Source organism: Eublepharis macularius, chromosome 11 (assembly GCF_028583425.1).
Source record: "Eublepharis macularius isolate TG4126 chromosome 11, MPM_Emac_v1.0, whole genome shotgun sequence".
Taxonomy (NCBI): Eukaryota; Metazoa; Chordata; class Lepidosauria; order Squamata; family Eublepharidae; genus Eublepharis; species Eublepharis macularius.
Window position 1 is genome coordinate 73367806 of NC_072800.1, and position 19697 is coordinate 73387502.

The 19697-nt window shown below is 39.5% G+C and overlaps 1 protein-coding gene across 8 annotated transcripts in view; it reads right to left on the reverse strand.

The window, feature by feature from the left end:
* Window positions 1–19697, reverse strand: part of ARHGAP12 (Rho GTPase activating protein 12) — an 80401-nt gene that overhangs the window by 49189 nt on the left and 11515 nt on the right. The window contains exon 1 of one of the 8 annotated variants that reach the window (XM_054991325.1): window positions 8123–8222. The exons of the other annotated variants lie outside the window; for them this stretch is intronic. Coding sequence (XP_054847300.1) covers window positions 8123–8167 — 45 coding nt within the window. The 5' untranslated portion in view covers window positions 8168–8222. Of the gene's footprint in view, window positions 1–8122; window positions 8223–19697 lie in introns of those variants that run through there. 8 annotated transcript variants of the gene reach the window in all.

The window sequence follows — 19697 nt, forward strand, 5'->3', positions numbered from 1 at the left end:
TTTTTCTAGCCTACACATATCTATTTTCAGACTAAAGGTGTGTGTGGAGGGGGAGTGATTTCTTAAGATCTGTTTGGTCACTCTGAAATTTCTGCTTACCAGGGAAGTGGTTATTAATAAGCCTGGTCTGTCTATCTACCTAGTACTGCTCATGCTTAAGCAGAAATTAAAATAGGAAGAGCCTTACTTGATATCATGTTTCTGACATTTAATTATTGCCCCTATATATTTTGCCACAGAAAGAGTAATGGAATAAGCCTGGTCAAAAAGGCTACTGGTTCATCACAGTCCAGGTTACACAAAAAATGCAAGTTGCCTACCAGCTATGCAGATCTACATGTGACATTAAATGTTCATAAATATTCAATGAACGTGACTCCCAGTATTTTTTCCTTGAGAAATCATGCAGGGGAGCAGGGATGGTCCCAACAGGTGGAAAGAGATGAGTGTTGAACCTTTATCTCATGCCATTTTACAAGTCCCTGGGGCCATTTCAGATTAAAAAACAGCACATGGGAAGACTCAACCTCTCCTCACACTGCAGTCCTGACCAGGATCCTCACTTCCCCACCCTGCACATGATTTTAAAGAATACAATGCTGGGTGCACCATTCACAGAACTTCCAGTGTCATGTTATTCATGACAAGTTAAATCACTACTTGACACATATATGTCAACTGAGGCTGTCCTAATCCCAAGCTCTACAACCCTCATGCAGACACTTGGAGAGCCAGTTTGGTATAGTAGTTAAGAGCAATGGGACTCTAATTTGGAGAATCAGGTTTGATTCCCCACTCCTCTGCCTGAAGCCAGCTGGGTGACCATGGGTCAGTCACAGCTCTCTCAGAGCTCTCTCAGCCCCACCCACCTCTCAGGGTGATTGTTGTGGGGATAACAACATACTTTGTAAACCACTCTGAGTGGGTGTTAAGTTGTCCTGAAAGGCGGTATATAAACTGATTATTGTAATATTATTATTGGCCAATCATCCACACAATGACAAGACCCTGTCCTAATCCCCAGGTCTTTGGCCCTCCCCCTCCCTGGCTTCCAGGCTGTGAGTGACCAAAAGGTTAGACTGTCAACAAGCATGAGGTGGTGCTCAAATCTGCTTAAAGTCAACCCCAGACCCCCTCCTTGCTTTCCCCTGGATAGCCTGACAGTGCCCCATAAACTCCTTTAGGAAACTGACTCACTGAAAGTGGACTTGCCAGGGGTGCATGCATATGGAATAACTATTCTCCCTCCTCCCAGCCTAAGCAAATCCCTTTAACTAAATCAGTGTAATAATTTGATGGGATGTTCAGTCCTGAACAAGCAGTTACCTCCATCATCTTCTATTGAAGAGTGTGATATCTTCACCTATCCATCAGTCATCAAGTCCATCTTGACAGCAGAATACTCCCTAAAACCACAGTATATTTCTGTACACTGACAATTTCACAAGGAAATGCGGTCATACTACTTTAAAAGTGTTCTAGATCAGCTTTTGGTTTGATCTATTAAACAGTTTGCTAGCATGTTCTGAAGTTTTCTACAGAGTCAGCGCGAGGGTAGAAAAGGCTGCAGTGCTCCTGTCTCCCTTCCATGCCCACCAACCCCATTACACTTTCTTCCACTTGGAAATGTAGGCCTGTCAGCTGCACTTGGGGAAAAAAATGAACATATCTAGTATGGAAAAAGAATCATAAACAGTATCCCCATAGCTGAGACTGCAAGAATACTGGGAAGCTGACAAAGCAACATACAATAAATGGTTGCAGCAATGTTCTCTGTCTCTCTCCCTGCCTGTTCCCCTGACACACGCACAAAGACACATGTGGCTCAATTATAATACAATGCTCAGCATTCAGAGGATCAGCTAGAAAAGCAAATCTTTGGAGAACATTCTCTTTTAAAACTAGTAATAGGGATAGATGATAAAGTGGCAGAAATCTCCACATGAAAATGTTTACAAAATATACATGGCTTCGCTGAAACTATTGTATCTCTGAATGTTATCAAAAAGCTTCATGTTACTGCTGAAAACTTCAGCAATCTAGAGCTCATTAATGTAGACGGCTGAAGTACCTAAACTATGCATACAGTCCAAAGGGTTTTTACCCTTTATTTTTCTCATCTTCCTACAAGCAGTAGAACAGCATAAGGATAGACTCAACACCTTTTTCAGACAGCAACCATGTTTACAGATCTGAATATTCAGCAAAGAAATAAAATGCAGAAAACACTGAAGATGGAAGAGGACTTGGCGAAGCTTTAGTAATTTGCAACTAACAGCAATTCCAGTGGTTTACTGAAAGCTGAAATGCAAGTTCCTGCCCAAAATTCTGACAGTGACCACATCCTGGTTTAGGTTGACAATTGCTTTTTACACTTTGGACTTTCCTAGGAAACGTAGGTAAATAGTTTACAGTTAAGAATGCACACTTCTCTAATACTGATGTACCACATGCATTTGAAAATAAAATTAAAATGAGCATTTAAAACCTCAGCATGTAGTTTCCTGCTAGAGTAAATCATACTAGCATAGATGGGCTACTGGTCTCACTCAATATAAGATTGACTCCAGCTAAATCTTTCAAGTATCTGAGAGATTTGCTGTGCAGAACAGCAACTGTTGCTGTACTCGAACAAAAAAGGGGTGAAAGTGGTGATATAGTTGGGTCATTTCCAGCCCTGTGTGATATACGAAGGTCTTCATCTACATATGCCTCAAAACATTAAGTTAATAACTGCCACCACTGCACTAACAATTCTTACACAACTCTCACAGGATAATGTGTACAAACTTGTGGCACCTTCATAATTTTGGCTGCAGCTTCCCCTTTGGAACTTGCAAAATTAACATAAACAGCAGGTGGCTCAAAAGCCAGCAATCACACCTAAAACTCTGTTTTTGTTTTCAACACTTTAGTGCAAACTCTAGAGATGCCTCAATCTCTGGCTATTTTTTATCCATCATTCAAGTCACTGGGCATATAAATATTTCAAACAAATAAAAGGCCTTTTTGGTTGTGGCATCAAAACTCTGGAACTCTCCCCACAAGGAGGCTCATCTGTCACCTTATGTTGCCATCTTCCAACAGTGGGTGAAGTTTTTGTTTTGTCTGGAGTTCCCGCAATAATCCTTCCTTCCTGTCCAATTATTTAAATTGTTTGTATGTATTTTACCTCTGGTTTTAATTGTTTTAATAATACATTTTGTTACTTCTTAATGGTTTTTAGGATATCATTTTATTATGTATGTTTTGATTTGCTGCCACCTTAGAAGCCTTTGGGCAGGAAGATGGGTCATAAATTTTGTAAAATAAAATAATTAGTTATAAAAATTATTCTCCCCATCTCTTCAACTGCCACTTAGAGTAGAACCCTAAGCAAACTTGTAATTAACAATTGCTGTGACTACATAATCAGCTCTTTTAGGACTGAAAGTGTGTTGCGTTTGCTTTCAGCCCAAAGCCACCCAAAATCATCAGGCTGGTAGCTCCCAGAAGTGTGGGACAAGGGACTAGCAGGGGAGGGGAAAATGGGAGTCCTTGAGGATACCCAACATTTAAAACCAATAATTGAAAGCTAGTTTATATATTGTTATTCACATATCTACCAAATTAAAAAAAAATGAAACACAGATCTTTGCAGTCAGTGTTTTCACACATGTACCTAATTGTGCAGCTGAAATCAAAGGGGCTTCAAAGTACTAAGATGGCTCATACCTAATCTGGAAACTCTTGGGTTCAAATTCCCAGTCGGGCCACAAAGCAGATGTTAATTTAGGCTGAAAAAGAGTTGTTGAAAAGAAAAAACTGGGACCAGCTTATCCTGGTGTCCCTGGAGGAAAGGTAAAAAATATGAAATATGAAAAATGAATTGCTATCCCCAAATGTGAAAGGAAGATGGAATCATTAAAGGGAGGAGAAAGAACAATCCCAGCCAAACTATGATTGTGGGATTAGACAGTGGTAAATCTACACCAGACTTTAAGTACCAAGCAATTTCTAGAAGCAATGGGTTGAATCCAACAGAAAATTCCTACTGAAAGAAGGGATGTTAGTGGAGCATGACTTCTTCACTTCTCACTCCAAGTACAAAACATCCTCTGAAATGCTGCTCCTGGAAAACACAAGACCCTCTCCCAGAACAACATAAAAAGGAGTAGTTGGAAATTTGCAGTGGGAAAAAAGGAAGCTTCAAAAGTCACCCTTCTTCCATCAGCAGAAATTTTTCACTAGATTCAACCTGCTGACTGGTAGTCACAGATCACATTAGTGCTACCCTGCTCCAAGGTGAAGAGCAAATGTCCATATTGTTTGGGTAGAAAGAAAAATAATATAGCCCAAGTACTCCAAATTTAGGTTTCCAAATAACCGAGATGCTCTGAACAGATGGCTATAATATATAGGATGTTGTCTCCTAGAGACAGAAGCTGTATCCCATTGCTTGATGAAGACTGGCTAATCCCTAGAACCAACTGAAGACCTGTTGTATTACATTTATAATACTTAATCTCAAAAGGCAGACACTTTTATCAAAGAAAGAAATCTTACTAAAATCATTACAAGGAGTTGGAAAAAAGGAAGTTTAAGACATTATAAACAAGGTTGGCTCTAAAGATGCTGTTCTGCAGGTGAAATGGCATGTCTACTGGCAGAGGAGGAGGAGAGGGCTCATTGATCTCGCCATCCACTACAGGTCCCTACTTTCCCCCTATGTTGCTGCTGAGTGTCCCTTGAGCACAGGAGCAGAGTATCAGGGGAGTTCAGTGGGCTGCTGTTCATTACCAAATCAAAATCTTGATACAATTTTTAAATCTACTCTGGTTAGTGTAACAATTATTGTTCACTTTGCTCTATTTAATCTACTTTCTGCTCTGTTACATACTTTTTACCTTACTTACAGTAGGCTCCATCGAATTCATTTGTGTTGGACAGCCAGGGAATGAACTTCATTTATATCAAGTATAACTTTACACATGGCAACAAACAATGTACCCAAGTGCCACAGCACAGGCCAAATTCAGAAGATGGTTACAATTTGTAGCTTGCCTGCAAGTAAATTCCTACCATCTAAAATACAGCAACTTTAATAAGATATGTCCTATTTTCTTTTTCTCACCATTTAAAGTAAAATTGTAAGCTTTCTTGCCCTTTATACTGCATACGCACAAGCTTTGTCATCATGCAAAAATCCCCAATTGCAGCTTAGCATTCAAAACTCTGCAGCTGCTAGCGTGTTGGAAAAGCTCGTGATGAACTTTAAGTAAATTAAAACCTTCAATATGATTAATAATAAAAATGAGAAGAGTGGATGATCATAATCTAAATCTATAATTACATACCGCTTCAAACCTTTCCTTGCAAAGTTGATGACAGCTGGAAATGGAATTTTAACATTACATAAACATAAAACTACCTTCCCTGCTACTTCAGATCCACACTTCCTAACGAATCCTTGACTACAGAGCAGTCACAACAGGGTTGCCAGCAGCCCGGAGAAACAATATCCTGCCCCTTTAACAAAGGCTTAATGGGATATTGTTTACCAGGTGATGTTATTTACTGCAATGCTATTTAAACAGGCCATTCCAAACATTAACCCTTCATTAAAGAGACAGGACTTTTTTTCCAGGCTGGCCATCTTAAATCACAAACAGTGGTCTAGAGACTCCATTGGTGGGGATTGGGAGGGGGAGGGGAAGCAGGTAAATGAGTTGAGCATTTTTCCCACCTTCTTGTTCCCACAAATCACTTCTGCTTAACACCCTTTTGCAAAGAAGACGGCACCCAGGGGTCAAAGACAGGGGTTCTGAAAGAAACATAGTCCACACTAGAACTAAGCATATTTCTAGTTCTTCTCTACTTGACTGCATTTTCTCACAAAAAGATTCATCAATAAATTGGTTGCCAACATACACAATGTGGAAGCAAACTGAGCCCCTCTCTGATTAAGTCAAAAGTGACTTATTCAAGAAAGTATGGGTACACCTGTATTTTTGTTTCGGGCTGTGCCAAGTCAAGCTGCAGCCCTTTCATTGTTCCAATAACCTACTGTTATCCTTGCCTTGGATGTTTACTCAAATCCTAGATCTGCATTCCAACCTCTTTCTTTCCGCACTTCCTGTTTCTAAGATGGTGACATCTTAAGTTTGCTTGTATGTTTTAACCCTTCATACAACTATCACTGGCAGCAACACTGGGAATGGAGGAACTGGTAAACTGTAAACAATATTACCAGTTAATTTTTATTGAAAATATGTAGCTACATTACACAAGACAGAATTGCAAGGTAGCTCAGAGCAGACTCTTATTGTGGAAAGCATTTAAGCAACAAAAACAGTACTCTATTGTCTCAGAGCATAACAGAAAGCTACCATCAAAAGAAAGAAGAGATAGGCAGTCAAATTGGTCCAAAGCAAAATTCAGAAGCAAGATCAAAAGCCACATCACACTTTTTATTTGGACCAACTAAAATCATCATCAAAAGAAGCAGTCTTTGGGACAGCCTACAACTATGCACACAAGAGTGACAATCCTGCCATTTACAATTCCCCTCCCCCAGAACACACACAGTCATACTTCATGAATCAGATGGAATGAGTTCTATAGTCCATGAAAACTTGTGCCACAATAAATCTGTTTAAGTTGACACAAGACTCTTGCTAATCAGAGTAAATGGGAAAATAATAATACTGAAATTCCAAAGAACATAGAACAGTAAGGAGGGGGGGGAGTTTCTACTTTAAAGTGTATACTATGTAGGCAAATTATCCAGCCTCTCTGCACCATTTGCTTGTGACATGCTATGCAACTAAATTTATTAGAATTCTTTAAAAGTATTTGGAGAGAAGGTGGGAACAACATACCAACGCTAATGATTATAAAGGATATCATAAATAGTTCTTAAGCAGTTTCTTCAACACTCCAAGAAATCAGCTGAATGCTTAGCAACAAGATGGGACAAGTTCACTCTACAATTGGTCCTCCGACTTAATTTATCCTACAGATGTGGGCACTAAGCAAATCTTCTATTTTCCCTCTCCAATATCCATGGTCATATGTATATGGTTAGTATTCATTGCATATTTTGAAGCTTATGGAGGAACAGGAGTGCAGGCAGAAAGTGCTGAGCATTCCTCCTCCCGATATTTTTAATTTTTTAAATTTTTTATTTATTTGCGCAAAGTAAAAACAAGAAAAAGAAACAAACAACAAGAAAATCAATGCTAGCAAATCTATACATAAGCTTTTAGGAATGGTCTCCAAATATCTAAAAATAAGTCCATAGGCAATTGTTGTCTATGTGTGATATGTTCAAATGTTGTTAAGTTTATAAGGTCCTCAATGCAACGAGTTACGGGAAGTGGGCTTTTGTCTTTCCAGTGCTATAGTATAAGTCTTTTAGCGACTGTAAGGGCATGGAAGTTCCATTTCTGTGGATCATCATTAGGTTCCAGCAGACAGACAAACAGTTTAAAATTACATAAACATCCTCAAAAATAAATGAGTATCCTAATACAAAATTAATATGAGTAACGACTTTCTCCCAAAAGGACAAAATAACTGGATATGTTCAAAGCATATGCTTAAGAGACACCAACCATTGGACACAGTTCTTAATCCTTTACTAAAAAGGCACAGTGGTGTCCAATATAAACTAAACATAAATTTTGCTGAATAAGTCATAGCTTAAGATCTATAGAAGCAACAGGTATAAGGCTTAATGCCATATTCCATTGCTTTGGTGGAACTGGGTGATCTAGCTTACTATTCCATTCATCTCTGAGATGCATATCATATTTACTAGCCAACATTAAATATTTATAAACAAATATTATAGGTTTCATTTCTATGTTGATTCAATAAGTCTCCAGAAGTGAGGGAGATTCTGAAACACTCAAAGCTACAGAGCCATATTGGAACACCAACAAATGTTGCAATTGTGAATACAGCCATTCAGCAAAAAGATACTCATCCCACAAGTCACTCCCTCCTCCCAATGCCGTTTTGCAGAGAACTGGCAACTAAGGTTCAGAGACACAGGATAGCAAAGAAACAGGGACAAAAACCTGTATCTGCAAGCCCCAACAGGAAGCATAAAACAAGAAAACTTAGTCAGCAAACTTACTTGAATGCTTCGCATTTCTAGTGTTGCTTCACTTTTCTTTTTCATCTCCGTTCACTGGTATTTATGTCAAAATATTCTTCTGACTATACAACAGTATGTTGTCTAGAGAAACACATACAGCAGAACACATACAGTATGTTCTAAACCATACAGCAACTACAAGACAAAAACTTATGTAACCGTAATTATTACTCAGATAGAAAGCCAAAGTTCAGAAAGTCCAATTCTTGGACTCTAGCATGAAACCAAGAAGATACCTTTGTTACAGAGTTTTAAAAGTACTGATACTGAAAAGCTTACTGAGATCAGCATTTTAAAGAAGTTATGAAGAGGTTGTCCAGCAAGCCACTATAAATCAAGCTCTGTGTGTCAGCAAACATCCTCATGCTTCCTTGCCTCAACAGTCTAATGCTCAAGCAACATGAACCAGTTGCAATTAGTCAATATAGAAGCAACTCTCACAGCCCCTTAAGATATTGCTGTACTGAATAAAACCTGTATAGTTTCAATATTCTAATCATAAATACTGCCTAATACTGCCTTACCACACCTAGTAAATTGTAGCTACTGTACCAGTACAAGTCAACCTTTTAATATAGTATGTCTCACAGTTATTAGAAGCTAAAAGTAGACAACCTCAAACACACTATCCTGAGCAACTTGAAAGGCCAGATACAAGTACAACCAAAGTACATTAAGTAAGTTGGGTGAAGATTCCACAAGGCAAAGTATCTTCAAGGCACAGCCCATTCTGAAACATATGTTTGCAAATTAAACTGTTTGCTCACATACATTAATTAGTTAACTAATCTTATAAAAAAGTGTTAATATTTTGGAAATAGATTTAAAAAACATTTACCTCCCCATTCAGTCAAGACAGTTTTATATACATTCCATAAAATACATACACAGAGAGCATCTACAGTTAACAGAATAAAAAACAGTTTTAAAAAGCAAGCCACAAAAAACCATACCTGCCCACCAAAAACCAAATCAAAATGAGTAGCAGAAAATGACAATTATAACAATATTAAACAACAACACACTGTAAATTTGGAACTGGATGAAGACTGTAACATAATCCAGCTACAAGAGACAGCCCACTCCGGATCACCCATTTCAGAGGAAAGCCTACCTTCTTAATACATTTACACTGGGAAAAGATACGTTCAAACTACGTTCAATGGAACATCTGTTGTCAGTAAAAATTAGGCTAGCTCACTTCCTTATTTCCTGAAGCTTAGCCTACACACAGCTTTCCTAAACACAATTTGTCCTAGCTGCCAGGACCATTTTTCATCAAATAGACTTTACAGAAAAATAGAAGTTTATATGCTACTTTTGCCTATGTACAAGACAGCTTACATAGTAAAATCATGCCAGAATTAACTTAATAAAATGGTTTCAGGTCGCTAGCTGCACTGGTCTGTAGTAGAAGATTCGAGTCCAGCAGCACTTTAAAGTACCAAGTAGATTTCCAAGGCATGAGCTTTTGAGAGTTTTCAATTCTTGAAAGCTCATACTCTGGAAATCTAGTTGTCTTTAAGGTGCTACTGGACCCAAACCTTGCTCTTAATAAAACTGGAATCTCCCCACTAATTAAACAGTCTAAAACAGGCTAAAGCTTTGCAAATCTAAGTGAACAGACCACAAAATATGTAAGTTGGCTTTCCCGTACCCATAGGCAAAAATACATCATTGACTGCAAGTGACGGTGCCCTCTAAGCAACTCATTCAATAAAATAGAAGCAGGCCTTTGTTGCAGAAGTACACACATTGCACACAGAGGGCGCCAACAACAAGAGAATGTAAACTGGCAAAAAGCATCTAAACATAAAAGTGTGCTGTCAAGTCATGGCAACACCACTATGAAGTTCCACCTCATGGAGTTTTCAAGGCAGGAGATAAACAGAGGTGGTTTGTCATTGCCTGCCTCTGCACAGCAGCCCACAGGATCAAACAGGAAGGACAATCTGAACATCCACTGATGAGCACAAATGCAAGCCTACAGAAAAGGTTTACTGCAACTTTCAGTTAATTAAGACATTTCCACATTAATATGCCCCTTTTCTCTCCAAAGGAACCCAAAGTGACTCATAATAATACCAAAATACAATTTTTAAAAAAGGTCATAGAATGGTGCTGGTAAGAGATGCTGCCCACAAACTAAAAACCAATCGGCAACAGCCTTCTGGCTCTTCCCCTTCAACTCACACCTCTGTCTCCACTAGGGTTGCCAATGTCCAGGTGGGGCCTGGAGATATCCTGGAATTACAACTGACTTTATACCCCACTGAGGTCCCTCCCTAAACCCCACCCTTTCTAGCTCCCTGCCCCCGCCCCAATCTCCAACCTGGAATTGGCAATCCTAGTCTTCACCAAGGCTTTAAGTATCTTCAAAGAAGGAAGACAAAAAAAGAAGAAAAAAACCCTTAGCCCAGATGGAATTTAGCTGCTGCTACCAAGCCAACAAGGTCACCACATCCCAGCTCTGGAAATGCTTCTAATGATGCTTTGACAGAGTGTATTAATTTTAGATTATTTTACCATTTAAGCTGCAGAGTATACATTTATGACTTTCACAGACATTAACAGAATTTAAACATCCACATTTCTGGTCATGTATCAAATTGTTCTGGAGATTTTTTTCCTTGCATAATCCCATAAAGAAATGTGTTTCAAATTATTACAGACATTGAAGAGCTTCTTTTCTAGGCCACACAAAAGGTGACAAGGTATTTCTTTGTCCCCATTTTTTCCAGCAACAATCATATTGGTACTCCCTCCCCCACTTGCCAAAGCATAAATGGAATTACTGACAGAAAAACAGTCAGATTAATAAAAACACAAAAAAGACTGAATAATGTAATTGAGAAATAGAGATTAGTAATGAGATATCAAAGCTCTCTACTTTCAAATCCATCATTTTTATCCACAATATTATTTGTGACAGAAAGAGACCACCATCTGCCATTTGATACAAGATAAAGGATGGTTCCCATCTCAGTTCCTCAAAGCCATATGTCAGCATCAACAGTTTTGATAATAATTAGCATTCTTTTCGGCTCATAGCACATACAGAATCACTCAGATATAGGAAGGAATTTATCAGCCACGTGATCTGGGTGAAATGTACTATAATAAATCAGAGTGGCAAATGCTTCTGTGCAGGGGGTGTCAATTTTTTGTAAAAAAAAAGCTTTTGCATTTCAAGCACAGGTTGTATTTGTCAGGCTAGAGAACATGTATTTCTTTTATACCAATGTCCTCCACTCCTGCGAAAGTATTTGAGATAACAAGACCACCCCACCATGTGTACACACGCACACACACACGCACACAGCAACCACTAGAATCCAGAGGCCTGTGCAAAAATTCTGTTTGAGATAAAACTTAGTTGACTGGGGGGCAGGGGGGAGGGGGGAGGCAAGGAGTGATAATTGCTCAGAGATGACTGGCACACATTTCCTTAAGAATTATGAACAAGGATGCAGATTCAGTATAAACTTGCAGAAGTAGAAGAGATCACTACACAAAATTTATGAAAGCAAGATACAGTCATCCTAGTGATAATCCCCTTTAGTGCTTCACAGTTGATGCAATAGTCAATTACTAAAGAGGATGAAAGAGCAGTCTTTGTAAATAGGTCAGCGTCTATATTTATAATGATCAACTCAGCTTGCTACTAATAGTAACTTTTCTATAAATGGGGAAAGGTGGTGTTTAAGTGTGATAATAAATTAATAGACCTTACATTAGCATAGGTACCCCAGCAGACAAAAAAAGGGTTCAAAATGGAATTCAAATCAAAGCAAGGCTTTTAAATTTAAGATGCAAGGTTCTTATAGTCACAGAACTCCTCTTGAGCAAAGAGCAATTTAAAAAAAATGAAAGAATGTTAATATAACAATCAGAATCAAACCAAGCATATTATTTTAATACTGGAGCCCTCCAAACGCAGGGCCACAGACAACAGGACTTGCGAAACAGATGTTAACTGGTGGAGTGAACAACATAGGAGGAGGAAGCCCTTCAGGTACCTGACCCCAAGTCTATCAGGGTTTTAAAGGTAAGAACCAGCATTTTGAATGATGATCAGAAACAAACAGTGCAGATCTTTCACCACACGTGTTGATATTGATCTCTCTCTCTCTGACCTCCAACAATAACCTGGCTGTTGCACTTCAGATGTGCTGAATTCTCTAGACTATTTTCAAAGGCAGTCCCATTGGCTACATGCCAGTAATCTAGCCTGGATGTAATCCAATCTTGGATTATAGTGGATAGATCATGCTTTTCTAAGAATGCCTGTAGCCGGTGTATTAGCCAGATAAAAAGTACTATGTACTACAGAAGGGAACTGAGCCTCCTGCCACTGGTCAGGATCCAGCAGCACCTCCAATCTACCAACCTGTTTCTTCATGGAATAACCTGAAGTTCAACCCTCTCCAGGACAGGCAGCTTTGTCACTGACCAACAGCACTTTGGTCTTGCCTGGACTAAGCTTCAGTTTATTGGTCTTCATCCATTCCATTACCTACTCCAAGCACATATTCAGGACTTCCACAGACTCACCTGTGACTTACCTGCAGAAACAGAGCTAGGAGTCATCGGCATATTTGTGGTACTTTACTCCAAATCTCCTGGTAATCTCTCCTAGCAGTTTCAAGTACATATTAAGGAACAAGATGGAACCCTGCAGGACCCCATGGCACTTTTATCTCCCAGCACCACCCTCTGGAGTCAGCCAGTTAAGATGAGCTCTCTGTACAGGCCTAGCAGTTCATACCACCATCCATAAGCTCTCACTTGTACTAACTACACTTCGGAACAGATAAAACAGCAGGAGTCTCCTGCACCTTATCTCCCACAATCTCACAGCAATCCAGATGACTCCAGCTCCCCTTCTAATACTGTCAGAGATTTTGAGAAAAAGAGAGGCCAGGGGTCTTACTTCACAACAGTGCAACAGACTTCAGCTGTTTCTTACCTTTCCCACACCCTAGTAAAGCATGCTTCTTCCAGAAGCTCTCAGCACATACCATAGAACTGGGAGGAGAAGAGGAAATCAAGAGAAAGGTTGTAGAAAGCAAAAACAGAAGCTGGCTAGTCAATCAACACAATGAATAAAAATACTTGATAAAAAAGGTTTCTTAAAAGTATCTCTTACTCTACTTTTCTACATGTGACAAAAATATCAGATAGAAAGCATAACTAATTACGCTCAAATGTATCTAAAGGATATGCAACCATACCATTCTCCAAACTGAATGGTAACTAAACTCTAAGAAGGCACCAGGAGGAGAGATGACACTTCTTAGGAGTCTCAGGTTGGGAGTTCCCTACTGGTGGCAAGCCCTGTTCCTAAAGCTGCATTCAGATCAGACTGATCTGGTACAGCTGCAGCACAGGCTTCAGGCAAGTCATGGTTTATGAATGGGGAGCCAGCCTCAGGTACATAAACTGTTTCACCCTGTCTCCTTCCTTCCTTCCTAACGTGGTTTGTTTCAACAGGTAACCTCAGTTTGCACTTGAAGGGAAGGAAAGGGGGGGGTGACCAAAAATAGCGAGAGAGAAAAGGTGAAAGCTTATGGGACTGGTTCCCAATTTACAAGCCAGAGGAGCCAGTACTGTAGCTGCCCAAACGCAGATTTATTATATGATAATGAGAAGGTGATGAAGGAGGGGGAGGGGTGCATACTCTATAACCATTATTTCCAATCAGCACACCTTCATAGATCAGCAATGGCTGATTCTTTACTGTGGCAAAGGAAGCACGCCAAAAATTATATTGCCCTATGTACAAATATACAATAAAGATTACAACAATTGGTGCAATAACAATTTAAAACTAGATCTGATGACATAAGTAGATTAATAAAGGAATGTGAAACTAAACTCAAGGAATTGAAATTGAAAAAATTGAGCAGAGACAGACATGATTATTTGAGTGGGAACATCTATAACTGGAAAGATCAGGTCTCCAAGAAACGAGTCACTTGGGCTCCATCCACCACGGATGGTCATGATTTTGATACCACAGATCCGTCGGATACTGACCATTCTGGTGATGAGGGGGGAGGAACCCTAAGGAGCCGCACTATACCCAACCAACCCCCGAAGCGCTCTTTTTTAGCCAGGGGTCGCCTCTCACGCAGGGGGAGGTACCGGACTTAGTTTTTAATTTGTCCCATCGGCGGCTTTCAACTATTGAATTACAGGTTCTGAACAAAGGATTAGGCTTCGTCCCCTCCCCTAAGTACAATATTCTCAATACACGTATTGACTTGTATAAGCTATTTCGTCAGTTAAAATTTAAAAAGTTCTTTGGAAACACTAGTACGACTTCCGTGATTCCTGGTCTGAAAAGAAAATCCACCTTTACGCCACCGGTCTCAGACATCCAGCTGGAGACCTTTGAAAAGCTGGTACTTAAAGAGGTAGAACTCTTGGAAGGCCAGCCTAGAAACAAATGGCAAAATATGACCAGGCTGGAGAGAATAGCTTTACAGTCGCTACAGGAAGATGATAAGGGAGGGGGGATTGTGCTTATGAATCGCGAGGATTATCGACAGGAGGTATTGAGACAATTAGGGGATCGTAATTATTATCTTCCTATTGATCACGACCCCACTTCAGAAATTCAGCGTGTAATTAAGATTATTGTAGATAATGCACTCGCTGATAACCTGATTGATCTACCCTTGCATCATGCCTTGTATAATCAGGACCCTCGGATTCCTGTATTTTACTGTTTACCAAAAATCCATAAGCCTGACCGACCTCCCCCTGGTCGCCCAATCGTCTCTGCATGCAGTTCCATTTTGGAACCATTGGCTATCTATTTGGATAGTATTTTACAGCCCTTTGTGATGGAGGTTAGATCATTCATCAAAGACCACGGATTTCATTAGATTGGTGGAAGACATGGAGATTCCTGTAGGGGCCTATTTGCTCACCCTTGACGTTCAGTCATTGTACACCTCTATCCCTCATAATGAGGCTAGAGCTATTGAGCATTTTTTGGAAAAGAGACCACTAAAATCTCCCCCCACCAGTTTTCTCCTGGACCTTGTGGATCTCATTATGGAGAAAAATTATTTCAGATTTGAATCCCAATTCTACTTCCAGGTTAAGGGGGTCGCAATGGGTTGCCCCGCGGCCCCGAGTATTGCAATTCTCTTTATGGCCGCATTGGAGGAAAAATATGTTTATAATGCTGAGAATAACCCTTTTTTTGGACATCTAGTTTGCATAAGGAGATTTATAGATGATGTTTTTTGTATAATAAGGAATGCATCGATGGTTGAAGGGTTTGTGAACTGGCTTAATAGCCTAGACCCCAACATACGGTTCACATCCCATGGCAGTTTGGAGAGCGTGCCTTTTTTGGATGTGGTTGTCTTTAAGCGATCTGCCACTTCCTTGGGGGTAAAACCTTTTCGGAAGCCGACTGACAGGGCGGCTTATTTACAGTATACTTCCCATCACCGCCCTGTCTTAAAGAAAAACATCCCGGTGGGACAGTTTATGCGCATTAAGAGGAATGCGTCATTCCACTCTGATTTTTGTAGGGAGGCGAACAGGATGGGAAGGGCCTTTAAAACACGGGGATACCCAGATTGGGTGATCTCCCGTGCTCTGAAAAAGGCTGATGGATTGACCCGACCCCAATTGCTCACTTATAGGCAGAAGGATCCTGCAACCACGGGCATCTCCTGGGCCATTGACTATTCCCCTTTATCTGGCCCGATTACTAATATCATTAGGAAGTACTGGCACATCCTTTTGGGAATCCCGGGATGTAAATCCCTACCAAGAATAGGATTTCGCCGCACTAGGAACCTAAAGGACTTGTTAGTTCAGTCCGATCTTAGAATACTTCTGGAAGAGAATTCCTTGCCGTGGGGGCATTTCCCCTGCGGACATTGCAGTGTGTGCGTCCTGTCTTGTGATCTTAAGGACATAAATTACCCGTCATCTAGTCAATTAACCAAATCGAAAGGGTTCTCCACTTGCAATACTGATAATGTGGTTTACCTCCTTCAATGTGGCTGTCCCCTCCTATATGTAGGCTGCACTACCCAGCCGATCCATCAGCGAATCCAGGAACATGTTTCACGGGTCAAAAATTGTAGTGAGACAACAACACTTCACCAGCATCTGTGGCAGACGCATGGTAGGGACAAAACCTTTAAATTCTCAATATTGGAGGTGGTACCTAAATCGGGAGTGAACAAACGCCGCCTCCTACAGGCAGAGATTAGATGGATTTTTAGATTAAATACCATGGTTCCACAGGGTTTAAATACTGAAATAGACTATTCAGTCTTTCTGTGATCTCCGTGATAACTTAAATAGGACAGGGACGGGTTTCCCCTGATAGCTGTTACTTTCCCCTGATAGCTGTTACTATCCCTTGTTTTAATAACTTTTTTCCTTTATTAATGAACTTTTTATGTTCTACTTCCCTTCGATCCTCGCTCCTTTCGAATTGATGCCCATTGTGGTATATAAATAACTTGGTCTATTACGTAGGCTTTGGAGTTTCCCTGGCTCGTATTTGGGACGTGAATTGTGTTAATAAAAATTCTCTTAAGAATATAAAAGATATACACCCTCTTGAACAATATGTGTAGATGTGGGGCTTTTTATTGGTGTGCCTGGGGGATTATGTGCAATGGAGAAAATTAAGTACTCAGGATACCATCCCGGTCCTGTTTTTTTAAAAAAGCAGACTCCATATATAGATGTGGGTCTTTTCAGGATCAGAGTTTAATGAAATGGTTCAATGAACGTGCTCAATTGATCTTTTGAGGGGGATGGGATCCATTAATAATGACAGTATTTATGGGCTTAGGAATGATCTCCCCGTTACCTTTGAATGGACTTTGCATTGACTCTGTACTTGGTTGGTTACTTTCACGTCTTAAGATCATGTTGGAATTGAAACAGTGAGTATTAATTATTGTATCTGGATATTGGATTTGGTATTTGTAATTGTTGTTGTGGCACAGTCTATGATGGACTTTTAATAATAATTTATAGGTTGGTGGCCTGATGAAGGATTTATCCTGAAACGAGCCAAATCGAATTGGACCGGCAAGCTCGTTGCCACTCAGCGTTCCTGGATGCCTTCAACCAGCTCCCATGGACTTTGGGACATTATGCATTAACAGCGACGTGATTACCACTTACCTGTTGAATGTTTGAAGAAACATGATGGAACCTTTCTTGCTCCTATGATTATTGTATCAAATTGTTATTGCACCAATTGTTGTAATCTTTATTGTATATTTGTACATGGGGCAATATAATTTTTGGCGTGCTTCCTTTGTAGTTCGTTTGGTGTAGCTTTTCTGAGGAAGCTTCTTCCCTCTTGGTTTTCGTCTTTACTGTGGCAGCCTGAAATCCAATGGAGTATCCCTACTCCAAATCATGCACAAATCCAGAAAAGTCCTATTTGACCATGATCACTATAAGACATTGACATGGTACCAGTTTTATTTGATGCAGCTAAGCCTATCACTCATTTTCAGATTTTTGTTGGTGTTTTAACATTGCAGTAATTTCTGTTTTAACTATTATCTGTCTATTGTATAAAAAGTTGCCATTGTAAACTGCATTGAAAACCAAATATCCCAATTCTCAGCTGATATAAGCTTATACAACTCCTAGGAGATTCCAGTACTGTTGATGTTCTGTACTCCTCCTCTCTCCACCAGAAAAACTGAAAGAATTACATCTTCACAGACACTGCCGCCTATGCTCAAATGTAGGTCAGAGGTTTGTTCCTACATACTGATGGATCACTAAGGCTGAAAGAGATTTGCCAACATCATACAAGCCACAGTGGCAGAACATCCTTCTCTACTTTCACAAGATGTATGGGAAATCTCTTTACAGGGACTGGGGGAGGTGCGATTGGAACAAAGAGAAAACAACAAGCTTAACAACAAACAGTAACGCTATAGTACTTAACCATCATACTCATCGCTTGCATTGACATCCATATGTGCAAACTGCACTCATGTCATTCTCATAGGAACACAGATAATTTATGGTTCTGACATGGAAGAAAGCTCCTTAATAGGTGCCAGAAAAAAAGCATGAACAAATATGTTTCCCACTTAAGGACAAAGAAAAAACTACTAATGGTTCTCCTTATTTTTTGAATACTGAATATGATCCAGTACAATTCTTGATACTGTTGTGTGTTGCTGCTATTTAGTGTTTAAGATTCTCAACAAGAGCCAACATTTACATCACATCAAGATCCACAAACAGAGCTGAAGGCACTCTTGCATATATGTCACTGCGTTACTCATTTATTGCAATCTCATGTTTTCCCTAGAGAATTATTTTGCAGACTGTATCCCTGGAAAATGCCAACAGATGACCAATTAAATGTAGAAATCATAAACAGATGCCCTGAAATTGTCATGCTAATTGGCAGAGTTCTGCAAACAAGAGGACATCTCCTGTCAGAAACTACCAGGGGCAGGGCCTTTGCGCTAAAAATGATTGAGCCCATTTCCTGTAAGAAGCCCCACACATATCCAGAATGTCTATGAGATGCATAGAGTTTAAGCCATCTTTAAACATATTACTACAGTAAATATTTACCTGCACTGTAAAAGCAATTCTAGCAAAATACATAATAAACCCAGTGACCTATAGGATTTACACTTGATCTTTGTATCATCTTAATACCAATTTTAAACCCTGTCAGATCATTTGAAAATATAATGAACCAGCATGGAAAGATCACTAGCTTCTTATGGCAAGTTAAGCAAATCATGAGAAAAGGGAAGTAATGTGATCAATTAGGTACATATTTTAGTAGTCTGAGCATCATGTTACAGTGCAAGCTTTAACACAACTATATTCTCTAGTTGCATTAAATGAAGTGTTGCGATTAAGTTGTTAATCTGTATGTATTTAATAAGTAAAATTTAATCAAGGATAGGCTCATAAATTCAAGCCACGCACTAAAGAAATGTCAGATATGTACAGTTTCAAACTATACAGAGTTGGAGGTTGTTACATAGAGCTTTTCATAAGACAGTATAGCCTGTTCCAGGAACTGGTTACAACCGTTAAGGATCCAGGTGGACTTTTTCAACCACAGAGCAGCACAGGGGGGAAAAGGCACACCAGAACATAGAATACGGTCAGATTAACTCTTACTACTTTCACTTTAGGTGCATATCCTACACATCTTCATGAATTTAAAGCACTCTCCCATCAGAATGCAAAATTCATTATGACAATTTTTTAGAAAAAAAAGACAAGCTACGATTCTGTACTGAAAATATTGTCTACAAATATTGTAATACTATGCTTCAATTAATAAAAAGCGAACTACAATTCCTTTTCTTTTTTCTCCAAATAATCCCAGTTAGTTTTTCCATGCATTCTACTTCAAGTATGAAGGAGTGAGGCAACAAACTCCTTTCTATACGTTACAAAAATCTGCTCAAGCCCTTTCTTTTTCCAGCATACAAATGAATTAGCCTAAGATCAAAACATGTGAAGTTCACTTTTCAGCATTTGGCTTAATACTTCTTTTCAA